This window comes from Macrobrachium nipponense, chromosome 41, assembly GCF_015104395.2.
Source record: "Macrobrachium nipponense isolate FS-2020 chromosome 41, ASM1510439v2, whole genome shotgun sequence".
Lineage (NCBI taxonomy): Eukaryota > Metazoa > Arthropoda > Malacostraca > Decapoda > Palaemonidae > Macrobrachium > Macrobrachium nipponense.
Genome location: NC_061102.1, coordinates 9341613 through 9364197, shown reverse-complemented (window position 1 = coordinate 9364197; position 22585 = coordinate 9341613). Strand labels below are relative to the sequence as shown.

Sequence of the window (22585 nt, the reverse complement as noted above, 5' to 3'; positions counted from 1 at the left end):
CAGGGTTGCCAAATAACTTGACATCCAAACCGCGGTGCAAAGCCTCAAAAGTCGCGGCAGTGGCTTCAAAAGTAGCCCAATTATAGCAACTTAGCCATCATTAAATTGGTACTAAAAACTATTGATATGATATTCTATAGAAACAAATTAGGGGGCCGGGGATCGAAATCAATCAACTAAGCTTTTGTAGAAGAGTATAATAACGAAAAACTTATATAATTTTTATTCAAAAATACAGAAAATAAAGCCGAATATTTTTTGCAAAATTAAATACTATACTCTGTTTTTTTTCATCTGTCCATCTGCCTGTGGTGTTTTTGTATGGCAACACTGCGTCCCGGGCTTTAGATAGTCACATTCAGCTTACATTCAACGATTATAATAATATCCTATTTCGAATATTAACGGTGTAATTCGCATACAGTAAAATTATTAAAATACTTTTCAGTTGCAAATGTACGCCCAGATATCCTTTTTATTTACCTACTTAAAATTACACATAGCGTAACTCTCTAAAGCCCGGACGCAGTGTTAGCATACAAAAACACCAGGCAGGATGGACAAATGAAAAAAAACAGAGTATAGTTGAATGGCATTTAACAAAATTAAAATGAGCAAAATAAAAAGAAATAAAGAGATTTGTTGTTCATTCAACATGATCAATAAAATGAACTAGATTGTAGTGCTTTAATCATAGTTTCATTGGCTCAAAATTTGGACATTGGCATTTTTTGTCCTCCTCCCCCTCTTGAGTATGCATGGCACTTCTTATATACAAAATTGCCGTTAGGAGTCATGTCCCATTCTGTTCCTGAGGTCCGTTTTGATTAAATTGACCTGGCTAAAAACTCTTTCTACATCAGCATTGCTGATAGGAAGACATAATATCTTCAAGGCAAATTTGATCAATAGAATTGATTGATGTATGACAAGCAATGCATAGTGAAAGTTTCAAATCTGTAACTTTTTTATTGTGATCTGTTTGCTTCATTTGCTGAGAAGATGTACTAGCAAAAAAATCTCGTAAACATTACTTTCTCTTGCTTTTATATATGCTTTATGTGTACCAGTATTAGAATGCTTGATTAAATCTGAATGGTGGGCTCTTATAACCGTATTACAAAACCGACACCTAGCTTTTGTTTCATCTCCAGGAACACTTCTAATCCAATCTTTCAAAAGTTCCTCGCTCTCCCATTTTGGGTTATAATGTTTTTTTATATACACTCCAATTACACTTCTTTGGCATTTTGAACTAAGTCAACCTTCTCACTGAGTGGTAAAGATAAACTGATGTCTAGCAATGAAGTCTTAAAGTCTTAACTGGCAAACGCCATATAGTCTGGTCTATAAGGCGTCAGTCAGGCGTCAGCCTGTCTGGTATACCAACTTAATTAATTACAATTTTTCATCATTATGGTTTAAACTGTCTGTGAACTATTGAAATTTGAAATAGAATAATCGATCTACATTTCTACTTTGAAATTATTATAAAAGAAATTGCATTTTGTAGAGACCATTTAAACAATTTATTGGAGCCGCGGTTTATTTCTTCCAGAGTAGCCCAATTTTAGGCAAGTAGCGGTACCCTTTTATAACCCGCGGCAAGGTGTTCAAAAGTAGCCCAATTGGGCGGTAAACCGCGGGTTTGGCAACACTGACTATGGCGTCAACGCCCGGTCAATAAGATAGGAAACGCCGCTTTTTTCTCTCAGTTACGATTAATTGTTAGAAAAAAGATAAAAACGGTCAATAAGAAAAGGAAACGGTAATAAGGAGAAAGAAGAACGATGTAGAACTTGAACAAATTTTTCAAAGCTGAATAAAAAGGACATAAAAAACTAATTTAAGCTATAGTCACACGTCAACGACCAGTCAATAAGGAAAGAAACGCAGCTTTCATTCGTGACGAAACTCTTGCTAAACACGATTAAAAAGGCTTGTAGGAGTAAAATAGTTAATAAATAAAATGGAAAGAAAATGTAATTTGGAGGAAATGAAACGAAATAAAAGGCCAGAAAAACAACTATTTTCAACTTAATAACTGCTTATAACTCAACAATACAGTATTTCACTTAGGAACCAGGAGAAACAGTTTCGAGGGAAAGAGAAAGTTTAGGAGAGAATCAGTAAATAACAAGGGAACATAGTATCATTTTGAGAATTGTAGATTGATAAATGAATGAAAATGCTATAAATCCTGTCTAAGTTAAAGAACTGCAGCTAACTCAAATAATAATTGCGTGTGTGCACATGTTTGAGTAGGCGTTTGGAAAGCAGTAGTACACAATTCTGATGAAAAAAAAAAAAAAAGTTACTTTAGTAACACTTACACGATAACTTATTTATTAAAAAACGAGAGATCTTCACAATCCCTTTTACGATTACTAACAAAGTAACAGAGTCCTAAATAAATGCATTGCAATATAACTACATGAATACTACAGACATCGAATAGTATTCTTCTTCTTCCCATTTTTATATGGGGTCGCCGTTTCCATCTATTTCTATCTTGTGCTTCTGCCTCATCAATTCCCTTCTCATGTAAGTCTCCTCTCACACAGTCCTTCCATCTCTTTCTTGGTCTCCCTCTTTTTTTCTTTTTCTTCTTCCTCGCACCTCCACCCCCATAGTATGTCTCCCAGCATGGTCCTCATCTCTCCTCAACAGGTGTCCATACCATCTCAGCCTCCCCTCCTGCACTTTCTTTGATACTTCCACCACCTTAGTTGACCCCCTTATGTAGTCATTTCTTGATCCTATCCACTCTTGTTTACCTTCCAGACATCCACCTAAGCATTCTCATTTCTGCCACATCCATCTTCTTCTGCTCTGCTTTTCTCATGCTTGCTGTTTCCGTACCATACAGCATTGCTGTTTTTACCAACGTCTTGTGAAATTTTCCTTTTACCTAAGCGGCACTCTTTTGTCACAAAGAACTCCCGAGGCCGCTCTCCAGTTGTTCCAGCCTGCCTGTACCCGATGTTTGATGTTTTACTTCTTCTTCCATACTTCCTCCAGCGTTAACAAAAGATCCCAAATACTTAAACTTATCAACTCTCCTTATTTGCTCTCCACCAAGCTGAATACTTTCTCTATCATCGAATAGTACTCAATAATATAATTTGTTACTCAGAAGACCCAAGGTTAAAATCTTCTCCACGATAAACCGTTTTCAGTATTGGTGCATCCTATACATGATAATTGTGTTTAAACTTCCAATTTCTACATCAGCTGCGCAAAACCCTCCATTCACATACATCTAATATATATCCTGAACTCTGAAAATAAAAACAAACAGTAATTCTCAGCTCTCCATCAGCTAAGATACATGGATAATAGTGCAAGACAAGATGAATTAGAAAGTCAATATTGCAATCCTGATATGCTTATTAAATAAGAAATGGTATGAAAATGCAACATTTTATTGATCAAGCATTTGCAAATACAATAAAGTAAAATATTTGCATTATTTTGTGTTTAATTTTGCCTGATAAGTGGTCAATCTTACAAGGACTTGACCCTTCCACCTGGTACAGATTAAGAATCGTGAGATAAGTTTGTTTGTATGGTGCTTTTACGTTACATGGAACCAGTGATTATTCAGCAACGGGACCAACGGCTTTACGAGACTTCCAAAACCACGTCGAGAGTGAACTTCTGTCACCAGAAATTCACACCTCTCATTCCTCAATGGAATGGCCGAGAATCGAACCCGCGACCACTGAGGTGGGACGCTAATACCATACCAACCACGCTGCTGAGGCGCTTTCGTTTAAGATAACGAAATTTTATTCAGAAAACGACCCGGAGGACACCATATTAAGAGGCCTAGTTTTTGTTTTTTATCCATATATCATTTTGCTTTCAGCCAACAAAAAATGCATATGGGGCACTCCCTTTGTGGCAAATACTTAAAGATGCTAGACCAGAGCTATGAAATCCCAACCAACCGTCGCTTTCAGAGTTAACCGAGTAAGCAACACTAAGCCTATATTCATAGGCATGCAGAAATCCCTGGAATCAATTACATATTCTACTGACCTATGAAGTCCTGATTATTTTAATAATCAAGCGTATTGCCACACATAATGGAATATGAAACTTAGGCTTGAAGCCAAGCACTGGAATCCTAAGTATTTTTCAGGCTATAATGAATTTGGTTTGAGATGAATGTTTAAAATAAACGAATGATTTAAATAATACAGTACAAATTTATATTTGGAGTGATATTCACCATAAAAAAATTGTAACTTCGTAATTAGGATGTGCATATAACCACAGGAGGATGATGTTTTTCTCTTCAGATAATGCAATGAGGAGCTACTGCAGTTATTGCATAATATATGTGCAAGTGCTGCAGGGGAATATGGTCACTTGTTTACCAATGAGACTTAACCTTGAGGCATTCTGTTCAAGATATTTTCTGAGCATATTGAGGAATAGCTGCTTCAGACTGCTTTTAGCAACTTTTCTGAGAAATTTCTCCTAGTTTCTGATGCTTTTTTAATGGTGATGACACCTAAAGTTTCTTTTCCTTCCATGTGAGCTGCTTATCTGGTTTCTCTTTGATGAAGGTTCCCTATTAAATCCATGTTTATTACATACCAATATGAAGGGCTCAAACTGCTAAGTTCCACTAACATAACACTCCAAGAGTTAAGTCTACAAATATTTTTTCTTGAAACTTCAATTTACATTACAGACATATGAGAACTTTATAAAAAATCTCGGCAAAGGGTATATGTATAGCTGTAATTGTAAATGTTGCTTTTCTTGAAAGCAATAGCCTTAGGGGAATCTAGTTTTTTGTTGGTCATCACTACTGGATAGTTGGTGCCTACAAGTTTAGGTTTGTTTGTTTGTATGGTGTTTCTACATTGCATGGAACCAGTAGTTATTCAGCAACGGGACCAACGGCTTTACGTGAGTTCCGAATCATGTCAAGAGTGAACTACTTTCACCACAAATACACATACCTACCCCTCAGTGGAATGCCCGAAAATCGAACTCATGGCCACCGAGGCGGCAGGCCAAGACCGTACCGATCACCACACTGAGGCGCTCTACAAGTTTTAGGCCTGAAAACCACAAAAATAAAGAACAATTAGAAAACTAAAGGGAATGAAGAACAACTGCCTGAAAGGGTAATAATTTTAAAATATCATACTAGCAGTGACATGTTTGCTTGAAAAATACAACTTGAAAGCTTCCCTTCACAAGTATTATACTCTCGGTATGGAAAACTTTAATTATTATAGAATTTGACAGCCAAGGGAATAACAGTTTTTCAGTCTTTTCAGGTCTTAGGGTTTACTGTCAACTCTTTTTAAATCCAGACAGCTTTGTAAATTAGCTCAAAAGATGGAGAAGTCAACTTTCAGAACTGGCATTTCAAAAACTGGTTATTCCCAACCTGATGCTTTATTGTTTTGTTTTGTGAATGTTCTACCGTTTTACTATAGCCATACAAAAAATGAGTTCTAACATCAAAGGATGTCTTTGTGCAGTTCTGATGCTCAGACTATGTATTGTACCTTCATTCTCCTTACATGAATCTGTAAAGAATGCATACTAAATTTTCTTACACGTAAGTCTTCTACTTACCAGTTACACTATTAAGATTGGTTTGCCAGCACCCTTCAATGAAAAATGAATTTGCAGAAAAACTGTATTACATGTTCTGCCATAAGTTTTCCTTAAGATCTTTGTTATTCACATTTAGATAACCCTGGAATGAAGGATCGTTCTTGAGGTGACAAAAGAGCAAGTGAATTTGATTTGGCATGATCCCACACAAAGATTCAGAATCAAAAGCTTTGTACTAAAGAACCTGCATAGTCACATCTTTCTACTCCATCAACACTAAAATATCTATTATCATTCTGTAAAAATTCTATGCCCTCCTCTTTAATGTGTCTTCATTTTATCATGAATATCTTAAAATTCCCTATCCAGGCACAAAAACTACAAAATAGTCTTCAGTACAGTTGACTAAAAACAATAAACATAAATAACAAGGTAGTATTTAAAAACAAACAAGGTGTTTAAAAATCACAGCATGATATTCAGTATTCAGTAACATGTGGAATACACTATCACCATTTTCATAAACTTACAGAATAAACTTCAATCTATGTTAAACAGAATGGTTACTCATGCACAGTTCAAAACTGACATTGCCTATACACATCTACCTAGTTACTGATACATTTTACAAATTTCTTGGCAAATACTGTACAGCCTTTTCTGTTTCATATTAAAGAACAGATTCGTTAACTTCAAAAAGTATTTTATTTACATGTCTGCTCATCTGCATATTACATAAACTTGTTTTGTAAATAACAAAAATACAAATTATCTGCATAGTAATAAGTGTCACTGCACATGTTCAGTTTTATTATCCAACAAATTAATCTTTTTCTGTCAAATTTCATAACCATAAGAAAACTAGTTTTGATTCATATATAAAACTTCTATATTCACCACTGCTCAGCTGCTTCTGTAGGTGAAATGCGAACCCTGAATCACGTAACAAATGTAACCATGTAGCAAAGAGAAAGCAAGAAAATATACAGCACAGAAGGAAAAACCAGATGTGTATAAAACTTGTTGTAAAATTATAATATATCCCTTTAGTTTTTTATCAACAACAATAAATAATTTAGTATTTTATTACCCAACAATAAATAATTTAACAAGGCCAATGCGTTAACATTCTCAACAATCATAGAGCTGGTCCAAATGGTTTGTTCCTAAAAAATATGTATTTATTATTTAACATGTATCATTAACCTGTAATAAATTACTACTTAAAATATATGAATGGATCTGATTATGATTATCATCATTATCATGATGAATTTAACCAGACCACTGAGCTACAAACTTGACATCCATGGGTCTGTTATCATTTATAAATAGTCTAACCAGACACTGAATTATGAAAATTACCTCTCTCACAAGCTGGTCTGCTGGATGTGTTAAAAAAGAAATAAAGAAAAAAAATAAAACTAAGAGTAATTCGTAGGGTTGCAGCTCCTAAAATGTGAAATTGATTAAATGCTGGATGATGAAATCACAATAACTACACTGGAAGAGATTATATACATAAACATTACCAAATAAATAGGTGGAATTGTGTCTTCCCTGACTAAAATAATTCTTCCAATTTCTAAACCTAATCTCCCATTTTCTTGCTTTACGTATATCAGTGGACCACATATGAGGTATCTGTAGAGACAGTTTGTTTACATACTAGCACCTGAAATTTCTACACATTTTAGGAAATAACTATTTTATATTTTGCAGTTTCTTGACATCTACCAAAATCTAGTAATTTATTTGGCTAGTACAACATATGTATATATTCACATCACCATAGCTGGAAATGAGAGAAAACTGTGTAGGTAAGACAACTTCAAAATGAGAAGATAATCTACTTGATCAGCTTAAGGTGACTAGTGTGCGTTAATTAATGTACACTTTCAAGACGTTCTTTACTGGAACCATTAAATAATTCCCACATCAAACATCATACAAGACTGCCCACAATTCATGCTACATGTATCTTGTTTCAGTATAGCTGCACATTCTTGAATGACAAGACAACCGAGTACTGGTCTGGAATGTTTCTATCCATGTCCTCCACTGGAGTGACGATTTCATCGATACTGACCCATTTGAAATGAAAATCGCACGAATTAACAGTTTTGTACAAGGAGTTACATACATAATGTACATAAGATGTTCTTTGAAAATTCTGTAACAAAATTATCTAACCAACACTATACATCTGTTATGAAGCAACTCACATACTGCATAAAAAAAAACACAAATTTACAATATCTACAAATGCCAATTCAATACTAAAAACGAGCAAAGGCTAATCCTTTGTTCATGACTTCGGATTTTAGAAGATTCAGGACTGGTGTCAGTAGGTAATTCTTGGCCCTCTTTCTCATCTTTGTTTCCATACACATTTGGATATTGAGACATACACTCTGACATCTGTCTGAAGGGTTCTAGGCAATCAGAGCCTTTAATTTCCGCACTTGAGTAGTGGAAACATGTGAAAGCTTCTCGGAATTCAACTCCACATGGGCCGGTTGCCATCCCACCCAGGCAGGGACAACTCCAGTTAATTTCTCCATCTGGCTGTATTAGGCCTACTGGAAAAGAAAAAGTACATTAGGAAGTGAAGACTAAGAACACCCAGAAACTGATTAAGCATTGTGTACTGACACCAACCTATTTAAGAACATTTTCCTTACGAATGTTTGAGAGGTTAAAACGGGATTACAAATTAAAACTGTGTTCAGAGTGTCTTTATACCATACTGTACTTAAACAACCCAACTTACAAACAATTCAACTACAAATGACCATCCATCACATAACTGGTGTTTGTACTACATTATTATTGATACACATTTATTTTTTAATGAGGTATACTGTACTCCAAGGTTCAATTTCTAAATTTAAACATTGTATTTCACATAAACACTACTACCTTGATGAACATCAAAGTAGCAATAACAGGGTTTGGGTGGTGAATGGATCCACTCATGCTGGTACCCAATATTACATGCCATCGATTTGAAGGAATCGGGTGGGAAAGAGTTTCCATTATATACTTCTATGGCCCATAAATTCACTAATGGTAAATTTTAGACTGGCTTAAATCAAGAAGCAGACAGCTTATGAGCTAGTTGTGATCTTGACTTCAAAAGGAAGCAATAATGCTTCTCTCACATGACATCTTATTATATATGTATTGGCTCATAAAAATACCCAGGGGTTGCTGTAGGTTTTAGTTCTTAACTTTTATAGTATGTTAGTTATAACTGTAATTTTGCAAAGAAAAGTGCAAAGAAATAAAGAAGTACAATCTACAAAAGTGAATGCATCTTTGATCTTGGTAAATTTCCATAAATTTTTACAACAAAATACTGGTAAGAGATATTTTTCCTCAACAATTGGTAATATAGTTTACTGACTTCTGTGCTAAAAGTAAAATGCATCTGATACTTCAAAAGATCTTCCAGACTATTTATGGTAATGATTTGTTTGACATGATTGTTTACCGAGGTTCTCTTCTTCCTCAAAATGTGCAGTCTAAGTAGTTTTCTCAAACAGTTAAACTGCAGAAGTGGTTGTTTACATTAAACGATTTAACTTTAAACAAAAAACTTTATATAGTTTTAATGTACTGTACTACTAAACTGATATACATGGGCAATTCTTATAAAAAAAAAAAAAAAAAAAAAACAAGATTCAAAGCCATTACTAAAAACATAGTACTTCACCTCTTACATACAGTACTGTTATCTTTACACACACACAAAATTGCGAGGACATTCTAAACCTTACACAACAGTACATTTCTCAAGCCAAGTAAAAGCAGTTCAGCACACAATTACCTGGTTGTTCATCGCTGTCATCAGGTAACGACACTTTAGCTGGTGTCTCATGGTCTTCCTCCGTCACAAAGATCACCCTGTCTTTCCCTGCGAAAAAGCATACATATAAAAATTCTGAACTTTTTGCTTCTTTCAACCTTGAATCAATTTTTCCATCTACTTTGATTCCTTGCATCTTCTTCCCCGTCCCTCCTCACCACATCCATCCATCAGATCTCCTGAAGGCCCATCACTTCAACTTTATACTTCCATAAAATGTTATTGTTATAATACCAATTAAGTTTGTTCATACTTACCTGGCAGATATATATATAGCTGTATTCTCTGAAGTCCGACAGAATTTCAAAATTCGCGGCACACGCAGTGGGCGGCCAGGTGGTAGTACCCATTATTCCCGCCGCTGGAGGCGGATATCAGGAACCATTCCCATTTTCTATTCATATTTTATCAGTGCCACTGTCTCCTGAGGGGAGGTGGGTGGGCACTTTAATTATATATATCTGCCAGGTAAGTATGAACAAACTTAATTGTATTATAACAATAACATTTTGTTCATGAAACTTACCTGACAGATATATATATAGCTGAATCCCACCTTCGGATGGTGGGAAGAGACAGAATAGGATTTTTAGGAAACTAAATAAGTAGATGATATACATCTTGGTTCGTCACCTGTTAGCATAGCCGACTTCGTGATTTACTGTCACCAAGTCTGCTTCTGCTTTACTAGAGTTGCCAGCGAGGTAGAGACCATGTAATGCTGGTGCGCTCTAGATGATCTGTCAACGGGGCGTGACCACAATGTGACTAGACCATATGACCATACTTCTGAGGGCAACGAAGCTAAAACCACCACCTGACCTAACCTATCAAAGTTAGTTCCATAACTTCTAGGCTAAAGAAAAGGAACGCGCCTCAAGCGACCATCCCTTCAAAGTTAAAAGCACACCTATCCCTTTCTATAGGATAAGATTCGTGTTGCTTCCTGCCCCAAAAATATATCTACGGATATTATGGTCCTAGCGACTTACAGATCTCAAATGTCGTCTTCACATCCCGTTGGGAGTGTGAAGCGAACACAGAGTTGCTTCGCTAAAGCGTGGCACTCAGGATGTTACTGAGTGTCATGCTCTGTTGAAATGCTTCCGAGGCCGCGCCCTCACCTCTTGAGCATTCATATTAGAAAAAATCTCAAATCTTTATGCAAACATAATGAATGAGACTTTCTAAAAGAAACTCCTTGACTATAATGCCAGGGTGTTCTTGGACATGAACCAGTCTGGTCTTTTTACGGAACACCGCAGATTGTCCGTTGACCTCGACTTTCTATAGTTTTATCAAGATAAAACTTGAGAGACCCGACAGGGCACAGGACTCTCTAATGCCCTTGCCCAATAATTTGTGCCATACCCTTGGTCTCCAAGCTTCAGGTCAAGGGTTAGACAGGTTTTCGTTCTTACCAAGAACGGAAGGCTTAGAGGACAGACTGCATTATGTCCTTTAAAGCCAAACCTTCTGATGATGGCTAAAAACCTCACTAACCCTCTTTGCCGTGGCTAGAGCGGTTAGAATGTTAGCCTTTCTGGTCACGTGTATTAAATTCGCAGAAAGGATAGGTTTGAAATGCTCTTGGCATCAGAAACTCAGACTACGTCTAAGTTCCATGCCGGAACCTTCGATCCAGAGAATTTCAAAATCTCCACAGACCTCAAAGATCGTGAAGCTTTGTTGTTTGACAGAACCGAATCTCTGAGCCTAGAGTGCCGTCAACAACATATTTGCATATTCTACAATAGTTAAGACTTCTAGCTTATCTCATACTTCAGCCGGCGGAAAGATAGAACCATAAAGAAATTCACAGAGGTCGAGGTGGAGGAACAGTCATTTTCCCTTCCCTTCACTATCTCCAGAAACGGCCCCCTCCGATTGAACACTGAAAATAGGCAGCACTGCTTTGCCTTGGCCAAGAGACTGCCATTAATCTTGAAGATCTTATCGCTTCTCGATAGTCTGAACGCCTTCAGACTCAGAGAGGAGAGATCTTTAGATACTTCACTAAGTGACGATGTTTAGATTACACCGATTCTCTCGGGAAGGGTCTTTGGACAATTCTCTCTGAATTACATGACCTCTGTGAATCCAACCTCTTAAAGGCCAACATGGTGGCGACTAATGCTAATCCTCTAGGATCATGAATAAGGGAACAACTTAAGAGGAAGCTCCTTCGTCTTCAATATTACGAAAACTTAACGAAAGGACGCCCTCAGTCTCTCCTCACTTACGACATACTTCTAAGTGAGGATTACTCAGACGTTCAGTAGTTGCTGCCTTCCGATCGAGAAGACCCGCACGGACGTGCACTAGTTTAACTAACCTCTTGAGGATCGTTACGTTCCGTGCCGAAGCCCATAACCAACTCTCTTCTTGAGCTATGAGAGAGCTGAGAAATTATCCGAGATGATTTGGACCACTCGATCAAAACTCACTCTCGAGGAACTGGAGAGCCGACCAAATTGGCTTCCAATTCTTTCAGACAATGTGCCCGGACATCTGTTCCTCTGTTCGGATGTCTGGTACCCATCTCGCTATCACCTGAGGTGATCCTCAAGCCGTTGAGAGAAAATTAGAATTATTACTAGATCTTGATGTTAATTCCATTTCTCCGCGAGGAAAAACTGTAGCGGTCTGAATTGCTGTTTATTCAGGGAAAAACAAGCTTCTCCAGCGAGGAAATGGTCCCAGCAAACTCATCCATTCCCTCACTCAGCCTGCTTCCTTCCCTAAATAAGGCTGCGCTTTGCATAAGCAGGAGAGCATTATTATAGTGCTATGCCGCGGTTAGACTCGTACAGAATTCTGTTACAGTGCGGTAAAACCGCACCAAACAGTATAAGAGATATCTTGTTGAAATTTTCTAAGTAAACGGAAGGCATGCTCATCATGATTACTAGAAATTTCCTCAACCCGAGGCTAAAATCCATGATTGTAGGGCAGAGAGACCGGCTAGTCAGCCATTCCCGCAGGGGGAGAGAGTGATAACCAACCGCGTATGTCACAGTAACAGCAGCCTTGTTCATTCATCGTCTCGCACTATCTGCCTGAGTTGCCAGCTACTCCCTTACGAAGGAATAGGTATGATATTGTCGAGTAAAAGGAACTCTCAAGCAGGCATATTTAAACGAAACAGAATTCGCTAAATACAGAAGCTGAGTTGGTGTTGTCGTAACAATACCTTAAGAGTTGTTCTTACTCCGAAAACTCTTGGAAGGTTGAAGGGAGTGTCAATTAAATACATTAGAACAACATTCTTTCGGCTTCTATCTGTAGAGGTAAATACGATATGCGTATATGACTTGACCCATGCGTTAGCAAAATGACGCAAAGATAAACTACGTAAGTATTGTAGTAATTTGAACATCGAATTCTCTACTACATCTTTCCTCGACGAGAAAAAGAGAAAGAAGGAAACGACTGTCCACGTTCTAATGAATGAGACTTTTTAAAAGAACTCCTTGACTCTTTGCCAAGAGAAGGGAAGTAATATTCGAATAGAGACCATCAAGTGAGAACCGAGGATGGAAAAGGACCGTTCAATGTTCTTATGATATTGGACATAAAGACTTCCTGGGTCTAGTCTACAAGTCTTTTTTTCTTACTCCCCGGATGAGCCTCTGAAAATGAATGAGAGCTCTTCCGAAATTTGTTAATGAGAGTTTATCCGCTTAAACGATAAAAACGCTAAAATCTATGTCAATGAGAACTACCCCATTTATGAGGGGTCCCCCACACTTAAAAGACAAAACGTTAAGTATCTTGACAATGGGGAAAACGTCCTTACTAGACAAAACAATTAGCACTTTGCTAATAGGGGAAAACCCTTTAACATGACCGAAAGTCACCCAGGAATCCGAGTATATAATCTTCCCGATTCTCAGAGAAATCGATGAAGAGGCAGGAGGGATCGAAGAAAAAATTCGGGTATGTCCTCTCCGCTAACATCCGAATCCTTTTTTTTTTTGTAAAGGAATGTCCTGTGGAGTCCTGAAAAACCTCCTCTTGACGAGCGTTTAAAAAGCGTCAAGCGTCCCAAGAAACATCCTGAACAGCAATAATGAGGTTATTATGATATAACAAAGTTTCATGTATACTTACCCTGGCAGGTATATATATAGCTATATTCTCTGTTCGCACTGGCAGAATTTTCAAAACTCGCGGCAACCGCTAGATCCCATGGTAGTTCAGGTGATCGCCCACCCCACCCCGCTCCCGTGGCTGGCTGGTGCTCGAATCATTCCCATTTTCCTCAGATTTTTCTCTGAACCCTGTCTTCTGAGGGGAGGTGGGTGGGAATTTAATTATATATAACCTGCCAGGTGAAGTATACATGAACTTTGTTATATCATAATAACCTCATTTTCATGTATGACACTTACCTGGCAGGTATATATATAGCTGATTGACACATTTGGAGGTGGGTCAAAGACAGCAACATTGTAAGTTTTAAAATTTAACAAAATTCAAAATACTCTTAGATTCCTTACCTGCTAAGGTAGCTGACTTCAGCATTCCTGCCTCTTAGCCTGCTAAACCTTAGTAGCTTCCAACTAGGACGTGACCTATTAGTTGATGAAGCTAAATACAAGGGTCTGACAACTGGACGGGACCAATTTGTTGACAGGAAACCTTAGCCCTCTCTTACCACGGGCATTCATGCTAGGATAAGTTAGACCACCTGAACCACACACAAAACTAACCTAACACACTACACTCACAGACTGAAGAGGAAATAACCCTCTCAGACAACCATAAAAACAACACCACTTCATTAAAATGCCTAGCATGTTAGTAAGTTATGGGGTGGAAATTCCTTTGCCCAATACTGCTCCATGAGGATACATATGGACCCAACGTTTGACAATTGTCAAACGTTGTTTTGACGTTTCTAAGGTATAATGACTTGCAACACTGAATTAGTCCTCCAAAACGTCGTTTCACAATGATATCTTTTGAGGGCCATATTCTTTTTAAAGCCAAGGAAGTAGCTACTGCTCTCACTTCGTGCGCCTTAACCTTAAGGATGCCGAAATTTTCTTCTTGGCATAACATATGAGATTTCTTTAATTAGTCCCTAAGGAAAAAGGCAATAGCATTTTTGGTCATGCTCTGCTAGGATTCTTCACAGAGCACCACAGTGATTCTGAAGTTCCTCTAATCTTACTGGTTTTCTCCATATAATAGCGCAATGCCCTTACTGGACAAAGAACTCTCTCTTGTTCCTGTCCTACTAAATCTGAAAAGACCCATAATTTCAAAAGACCTTGGCCATGGATGAGCTGGATTCTCGTTCTTGGCAGAACCCCTCCGAATGAGCAAACCGCTTGTCATGTTTCCAGCAATATGTTTGCCTAATTGCTGCAGCTCACTCACCTTTTAGCTGTGGCCAAGGCCACCAAAAAGATGGTCTTTTTCGAGATATCTCTCAACGAGGCTTGATCCATCGGTTCGAACTTACTAGTTCCTAAGAATTTCAGGACCACATCGAGATTCCAGGAAGGCGCTCTGTATTGGAGTTCCTTCCTTGTTCCAAAGACCTTATGAGGTCTCTCAGATCTAGATTATTTGTAATATCTAAACCTCTATGTCTAAATACTGAGGCCAACATACTCCGATAGCCTTTAATCGTCTGAGTTGACAATTTTATTTCCTTCTTTAAATATAAAAGGAGTCGGCCAATTTGGGTCACAGAGGTACTGGATGAAGAAAATCTTCCGACTCTTGCACACTTGCGAAAGATTTCCCACTTCGCCTGGTACACCTTAATAGTAGAGGCTCTTCTAGCTCCGGCCACCGCTCTGGCCGCCTCTCTAGAAAACCCCCTCTCTCTGACAAGTCTTTCGATAGTCTGAACGCAGTCAGACCCAGAGCGAGGGTGTTCTTGTGGTACCTGTTTTGAAGTGAGGCTGTTTGAGTAGATCTACTCTTGCTGGAAGTGTCCTTGGTACATCTATTGTCCATTCCAGATACCTCTGTGAACCAATCTCGGGCCGGCCAGTATGGAGCTATGAGAGTCATTCTTGTCCCTTGACTCTCCCTGAATTTCTTCAAAACCTTTCCTAATATCTTGAACGGGGAAAGGCGTACACGTCTAGCCCCGTCCAATCTAGAAGAAAGGCGTCTACTGCGACTGCTTGACGTCTGGGACTGGCAGAGCAATAAGTCGTCAATCTCTTTGTCATTGCTGTCGCAAACAAGTCCACCACTGGGCGCACCCCATAATTTCCACAGACTCTGGCATACTTCTAGATGAAGAGTCCATTCTGTTGATAGAAGTTGCCCTTCCCTGCTCAACAGGTCGCTCTCACATTCTTCTCCCCTTGAATGAATCTGGTGAGAAGGGTTTACGTTTTCCTTCTCTGCCCAAAGAAGGATCTCCTCCGCCAACTTGCAAGAGAGATTGAATGTGTCCCTCCTTGTTTTGCGGATGTTACCGCCAGAGCTGTGGTATTGTCCGCGTTGACTTGCACCACCTTGTGCGAATCACCGCGTTGAACTCTTTCAAAGCCAAGAAAAATCGCCATCAGTTCCTTCCTGTTTATATGCCAAGCCGCTTCCTCCTTGCTCCAACGACCTGAAACTTCTTGATGTCCGAGAGTCGCTCCCCAGCTGCGTCCGACGCGTCTGAGAACAATACATGGTCTGGGTTCTTTTGCTGAGCGACGCTCCCTCCGCTAACTTCCCCGGAGTTAGCCACCACCGCAATTCCTCTTTGATCTTGCGAGGAATTCGAAACAGGAAGGAATCTGGTTTGCGATTTTCTTGGCCAGACTTGGTTCAAAAAATTTTGTAGGGGTCTCATGTGAGCCTTCCTAGAAAGAAAGAACCGTTCCAGGACGAGAGGGTCCCCAGTAAGCTCATCCCCACACTCGTGCCTGAACATTGTTTCTTTCTCTAGAAAAGGCTTGAACTTTCCGGATGCACTGCTCTTGTCCCCTGTGGGGACGGAAAAGCCCGAAAAGTCACTGAGGAGATCAGAATCCCCAAATAAACTAGCTCCTGACTGGGGGTCATATTCGACTTTTCTAAGTTCACCATCAACCCTAACTCTTTCGTTAATGTAACGTCATTTCTAAGTCCTCCAGACATTGCTTTCTTGATTGGCTCTTATGAGCCAATCGTCCAGGTATAGAGACACTCTTATTCTAGAATGTGTAGCCACTTCGCCACGCTTGCCATCACTCTTGTAAAAACTTGTGGGGCTGTGCACAGTCCAAAGCAGAGGGCTTTGAACTGAAAGACCCTGTTCTGGATCACAAATCTCAGGTACTTCCTGGATCCTGCATGAATTGGGATATGAAAATATGCGTCTTGAAGGTCCAGGGTAACCATCCAGTCCCCTGGACGTACCGCTGCCAGTACTGAATCGGTCGTCTCCATCGGAAATTTCGTCTTCTCCACAAATAAGTTGAGTTGACTTACGTCCAGTACTGGTCTCCATCCCCCACCGAGGATTTCGCTACTAAAACAGCCGGTTGTAAATCCCGGAGATAAGTGATCCAGAACAGGTTCTATTGCTCCTTTCTTGAGCATAGAAAGAACTTGTTCTTGTAGTGCTTCTTGTTTCCCTGGATCGCTGTAGTGAGCTCCAAGCTCTCTTGGCGATGTCGCAAGAGGTGGTCTCTTCAGAAAAGGGATCTTGTAACCTTCTTTGGCCACCTTGACGACCCAAGGATCTGCTCCCTTTTCTTGCCAAATCTCCCAAAACTTCTGGAGTCTGGCACCTACTGATGTCTGAAGGACTTGTTGTTCATTGTTTACTATACTGGGTTTCGAACCCCCCCCCTCTTGGACGGAGCTCTTCTTGCTCTGAAGGCAGGACGAGAAAAGGACTTGCCTCGAAAGGGCTGACTAGTTTGTCTTGATTCCTTAGGCGTCTTCTTAACCACCTTGTTGGGTAAAAATTTTCTTACCGAAGAAGTTAACAGATCCTGCGTCGCCTTCTGAGTTAGGGAAAGCGAAATATCCTTGATAATATCCGCAGGAAAATAACTGATCCGAAAGTGGGGAATAAACCAATTCGGATTCTGGGCGTTAGAAACGCCCTTAGCAGCAAAAGAGCATTGGAGTGACCTCTTCTTTAAAAACTCCTGCGGTGAAAAGAGATGCTAACTCATTCGCGCCATCCCTTAAGGCTTTGTCCATGCAGGACATAATACTGCTTGGGAGTTGAGAAGCCGTTGATTCATTATTTTTCCACTGTTCGTCCCAGAGCCCCCAAGGACCAATCAAGAAAATTGAAAACCTCGAAGGTCCGGAAAATCCCTTTCAAGAGATGATCTAACTCTGATGGAGACCACCACACTTTAGCCGAATTCAAAGCATGTCTGCTGGGGGGGGAACTGTCAACAATGTTGGAAAAATCCCCCTGGGAGGAGGCAGGAACTCCCAGGCCGAGATTTTCCCCCGTCGCATACCAAATTCCGGACTTCGATGCCAATTTGGCTGGAGGAAAGAGAACACAGTCTTGCCCCGCTTCCCTCTTTTCCTTCAACCACGTATCAATTCTTTGAAGAGCCTTCTTAGCCGTAATCGAAAACTTCATCTTCAAAAACGAGGACTTCTTCGGAGTTTTTATTCTTGGAGAATGAGAAAGGGGTTGATGTCGGAGCTGCAGGCTGAAAATCCCCTTCAAAAAGTGAAAGAAGGCAATTCGTTAATTTCTTGTAGTCTGAAGAAGGTGCTTCACCATCTTTTTCCTCCTCAGACTCTAAGTCTTCTATCTCCTCTTCTGCCGAAGACACATCCTGTAAACCAAGGTCTTGCTGCAGAAAATCTCTCCAACCTCGCGGGAAGAAGCCGGCTCCTGCCGCCTGCGTCCTGCGTCCTTCTGAGCTCCGAGGTTGCGTCCTGCGTCCTGTTCTGGAAGCTTGCGTCCTACGTCCTGCTCCGGAAACTTGCGTCCTGCTTCCTGTTCTCGTAACTTGCGTCCTGCTCCCGTAACTTGCGTACTACCCGAGACTCCGAAGCGTGATGAGAAGGAGGCAAACCATCATGCGTCCTTTTAGATGACTTGACGGGGAGAGATGCGTCCCTTACGCCTCGTAGGAGGATGTTCCGATGTTCCCACGATTTAACTAAGTCGGCTAACCTTCCTTGCATCTCTCAAAGAAGTTCCTAGTCTCTGTTTCCTGGCGGGAAGTCTGAGCAAGAGGAGAACGACGACGAGAAGGATCATTAAAACTAGAAATTCGATCCTGAGCTCTACGATAAGGAGAAGATACCGGAGAGACTGCTCCGTATTCAGAAGGAGGGCTCCTATCCAGAGAACCGTCGTTATACATGCGGTCTTGCGTCTTGTCTTGACTTAAAGGATCTCCTCCTTTTAAACGGAACCACCTCTTCCTCATCACTAAAGAGAAAATGCTCGGGACTACTCCACCGCTCTTTGAGGGTCACGCTCATCTTGAGAAGACGTAGGTCTATGCGTCCTCTTCAGAGGACGCGAAACTTCCGCATAACGTCCATACTTGCCTGACGCAGCACTATCTGTAGAGGAAAAACACTTCCCAGTGTCGCCTTTTCTATGATGCACTGCTGCAGCCTGGGACGCAACAGGACTGCCTGAAGGGAACGACTGATCGTAAGGGAACCCTCTCGCCTCCCTTCGCTGTCGACATGCCTTCTCCCTTGGGTCTGGGAGCTTGGCAGAGGCCTAGGTCTAGGAGCACGAGTGAGACGATCAGCCGCCCCCTCCACTACACTGACACTTTCAAACGTACCCACTTTGTCTGTAAGACGCTGAATCTGATCGCCCATTGACGCAGGGCGGCAAAACACTTTTCACATAATTAGTATCCTCAGAAACAGCTCAGGCGCAGGAGAGACCTGAGGAGATTAACAACTTCTTTACTTGGTAAGAAGGGGAGAAATAACAGAAGTATTCAAGGCCTTACTATAAGATCCTGACCTCTCACTCCGAGACACCGATCTCTTACTCTATCCTTTTCTAGCCTCTCAACATATTTCGTGAAAGTCTTCCACTCCTTCTCATTTAAACTTTCACGCTCATTACATCTATTATCCCAAGTACACAAAACCTCTCTACACTTCTTACATACTGTGTGAGGGTCTACGAGGCTTTCGGCAGTCTCACCTTGCACCCTTCTTTCATACACACTCTAAATACTACACCAGAATCAGACATTATAAGAACTTCTAATCGCGATTGCCATCCAACTTTCCAATACGATACCCAATAAACCATCCAAGTACAGCGAAAGTCAGCTTACGAGTTCGAATTCTAGCAGGGAACCAACAACGATGTTGCCGGTTCAGTGCAGAAAAAATCTGAGGAAAATGGGAATGATTCCGAGCACCAGCGCCACGGGAGCGGGGGGTGGCGATCACCTGAACTACCAGTGATCTAGCGTTGCCGTGAGTTTTGAAAATTCTGCCAGTGCGACAGAGAATATAGCTATATATACCTGCCAGGTAAGTGTCATACATGAAAAGACGCCGTCTACAAGTCTTTTCTCTCGTAAAGCGTCCTGCCGAGCTTCCACCGAAGCGTCCTGGCGAATGTCCACAAAAGCGTCCTGCCGAGCGTCCTCATAAGTGTCCTGCTTAGGCGTCCTGATCTCGTTGAGCGCCCTGATGCATGCAAGGCCCGCCAAGAGGCTCCTGGCGAGCGACCTTGCCAACATCTCAATGTTATGACGTACCGCGTTTTTGCGTGGAGACGTTGAATATTTTCAAGGGAACGTCCTCATGCGAGTCTCCATGGAGCGCCGCACGCTGCTCCTGAAGTGTGTGAACACTAAAGGAAGACGTACGGCTTTCGTCTTCAAGACGGGCCTTAAAGACCTTCATACCTTCTTACAAAGACAGTGGCCGCCTGTGCGACAACTTGCGTCTTAGTAATGCAAAAGAAACATCTCCAGAAACACACTCAGCAAAGGAACGCCGAGTCCGAAAGACACCCTCGCAAGGTGCTTGCCGAGCGTCTCTACTGTAGGCGTCGAGCACCTCCAAAAGCTTCCTCACGTCTAAATTGCCCTTCTTATGCCGAACCAGAGACATAAGTTGTTTGACTGTGCAAAGCAGCTTGCCGGACGTCAAAACTTATCAGCTTGAACAACATCCTTTTCGAAGTAAAGCGAACGTTACATAACATATACGGAGCGCCATGAGGAGAGAGAGACGAATACTGAGTTGCTCCTCCAAAAAGGTGGAATCAAGAATGTCCTGATTACCATATTCTTTTGGAATGCTAGCGAGGTTTGAAACAGCTCTAACTTCATGAGCGTTCACTCGCAGGAGGCTCAAATCACTCTTCTGGCAAGATGAATGAGCCTCCTTAATAATGTATAAATGAGCGTTCACTCGCAGGAGGCTCAAATCACTCTTCTGGCAAGATGAATGAGCCTCCTTAATAATGTCCCTTAGGAAAAGAGTCCAGTGCATTCTTCGAAAAGGGTAGATGTGGTCTCTTCCTGAGCACCATAAATTACCCGAAGGACCTCATTACTTCCTTCGTTTATGTAAATAAAATTTGAGAGCCCTGACAGGGCACAGGACTCTTCATCTTCTCGTGACGAGAGAGAGGACGTGAAAGCGTCCTCTTCTCTAAAGCTTCTTAAGAGGGCGCGAGTCCTTCCGAGAGCTCCAACCCCTGTGTGGGGAGGACGCCTCGGAGGACGAGAAGCAAACCTTCAAGATTCGTGCACGTGCTCGATCTTCGGCAGCCTGGGAAGCGACAAACAGGACCTGCCGAAAGGAAGCCAGATCAGCGTTGAAAACCCCTAACCCTCCTTCGGCTTTTGACATGCCCTCTCCCTGGTTTCCTGGGAGTCCGACAGAGGTCTAGGCCTAGAGGCGTTATGGGCCGATCTGACGTTCCCTCCTGACGAGAGAGAGGACGTGAAGCGTCCTCTTCTCTAAAGCTTCTTAGAGGGCGCGAGTCCTTCCGAGTGCTCCAACCCTTGCGCGGGTGAGGACGCCTCGGAGGACGAGAAGCAATCCTTCAAGATTCGTGCACGTGCACGATCTTTAGCAGCCTGGGAAACGTCAACAGGTCCTGCCGAAGGGACGCCAGATCGGTGGGGAGCCCCCGTAACCCTCTTGCGGCTTTCGACATGCCCTCTCCCTGAGTCCTGGGAGTCCGACAGAGTCCAGGCCTAGAGGCATTATGGGTGGCCGATCTGACGCCCCCTCCACAACACAAGGGGCACTACTTCACAACACTGATTGGAGAGCGAGCACTTTTGTCTAAGATTACTTTGATGTAATCCCTAGCAGACACTTCTTCTAGGCCCGTAAGCCATACCACAGGGTTAGGCAAAATAAATCCTACAGGAGTTTAGAAGGTTCATTATTTCTAACTTCTGTTGTTTACTGTGGAGGAAAACTCCTGATTTCTAACACGCTCTAAAATGCGTACATGAATCCTACTTCTTCCGTAATCAGTCACACATTACACAATTACATTTGATCTTTATGCAAAGAAAACATGTAAAGTCATATATACTAAGCGAGTGTCTACCGAAAGTTCCGGTAGCCTCACCTTACCCCATGCAGACAACAAAGTCTGAAACTAGGCTAACTAGCTTCAGACATCATGCAATGAAAAATTTAACTTATGATAGCGTATGCCTAGCCACAAATCCAAGTCAATAATCGAAAGAATAATTAGGATACTTAAGTGGCTAATGAAGTTTCAAAATCCTAGGCGGAGGTCTGTAAACAGTTGTTTACCGACCGGCGACAGAAAAAAATATGAATAGAAATGGGAATGGTTCCTGATATCCGCCTCCCAGCGGCGGGAATGGGTACTACCACCTGCCACCCACTGCGTGTGCCGCGAATTTTGAAATTCTGTCGGACTTCAGAGAATACAGCTATATATATATCTGTCAGGTAAGTTTCATGAACAAATTTACACTTTAAAATTGGGTACAGTAATTTTTAGTTTAAGAAGAAAGGTTTCAATTTGAAGACATCTCATATCCTGAGCTTATATATTTGCAAACGTGAAAACACTGCAAAGAAGCCAGGTCACACCCTGAGTTGGATCAGAATTTCAGGGACCTTATGATTTTACAACTTTCATATACGTACATCCTAACCAAATCTAACTTTATATGTACAGTACTTGGATATATCCTACAA

The 22585-nt window shown here is 41.0% G+C and overlaps 1 protein-coding gene across 1 annotated transcript in view; it reads right to left on the bottom strand.

Moving 5' to 3' along the window:
• Nucleotides 1-7848: 7848 nt before the first annotated feature.
• Nucleotides 7849-22585, bottom strand: part of LOC135212412 (mitochondrial intermembrane space import and assembly protein 40-like) — a 23686-nt gene continuing 8949 nt past the window's right edge. Inside the window, exons 2-3 of the mRNA XM_064245783.1 lie at nucleotides 9422-9508; nucleotides 7849-8171 (exon numbers count right to left, since the gene is read on the bottom strand). Coding sequence (XP_064101853.1) covers nucleotides 7849-8171; nucleotides 9422-9508 — 410 coding nt within the window. The remainder of the gene's footprint in view (nucleotides 8172-9421; nucleotides 9509-22585) is intronic.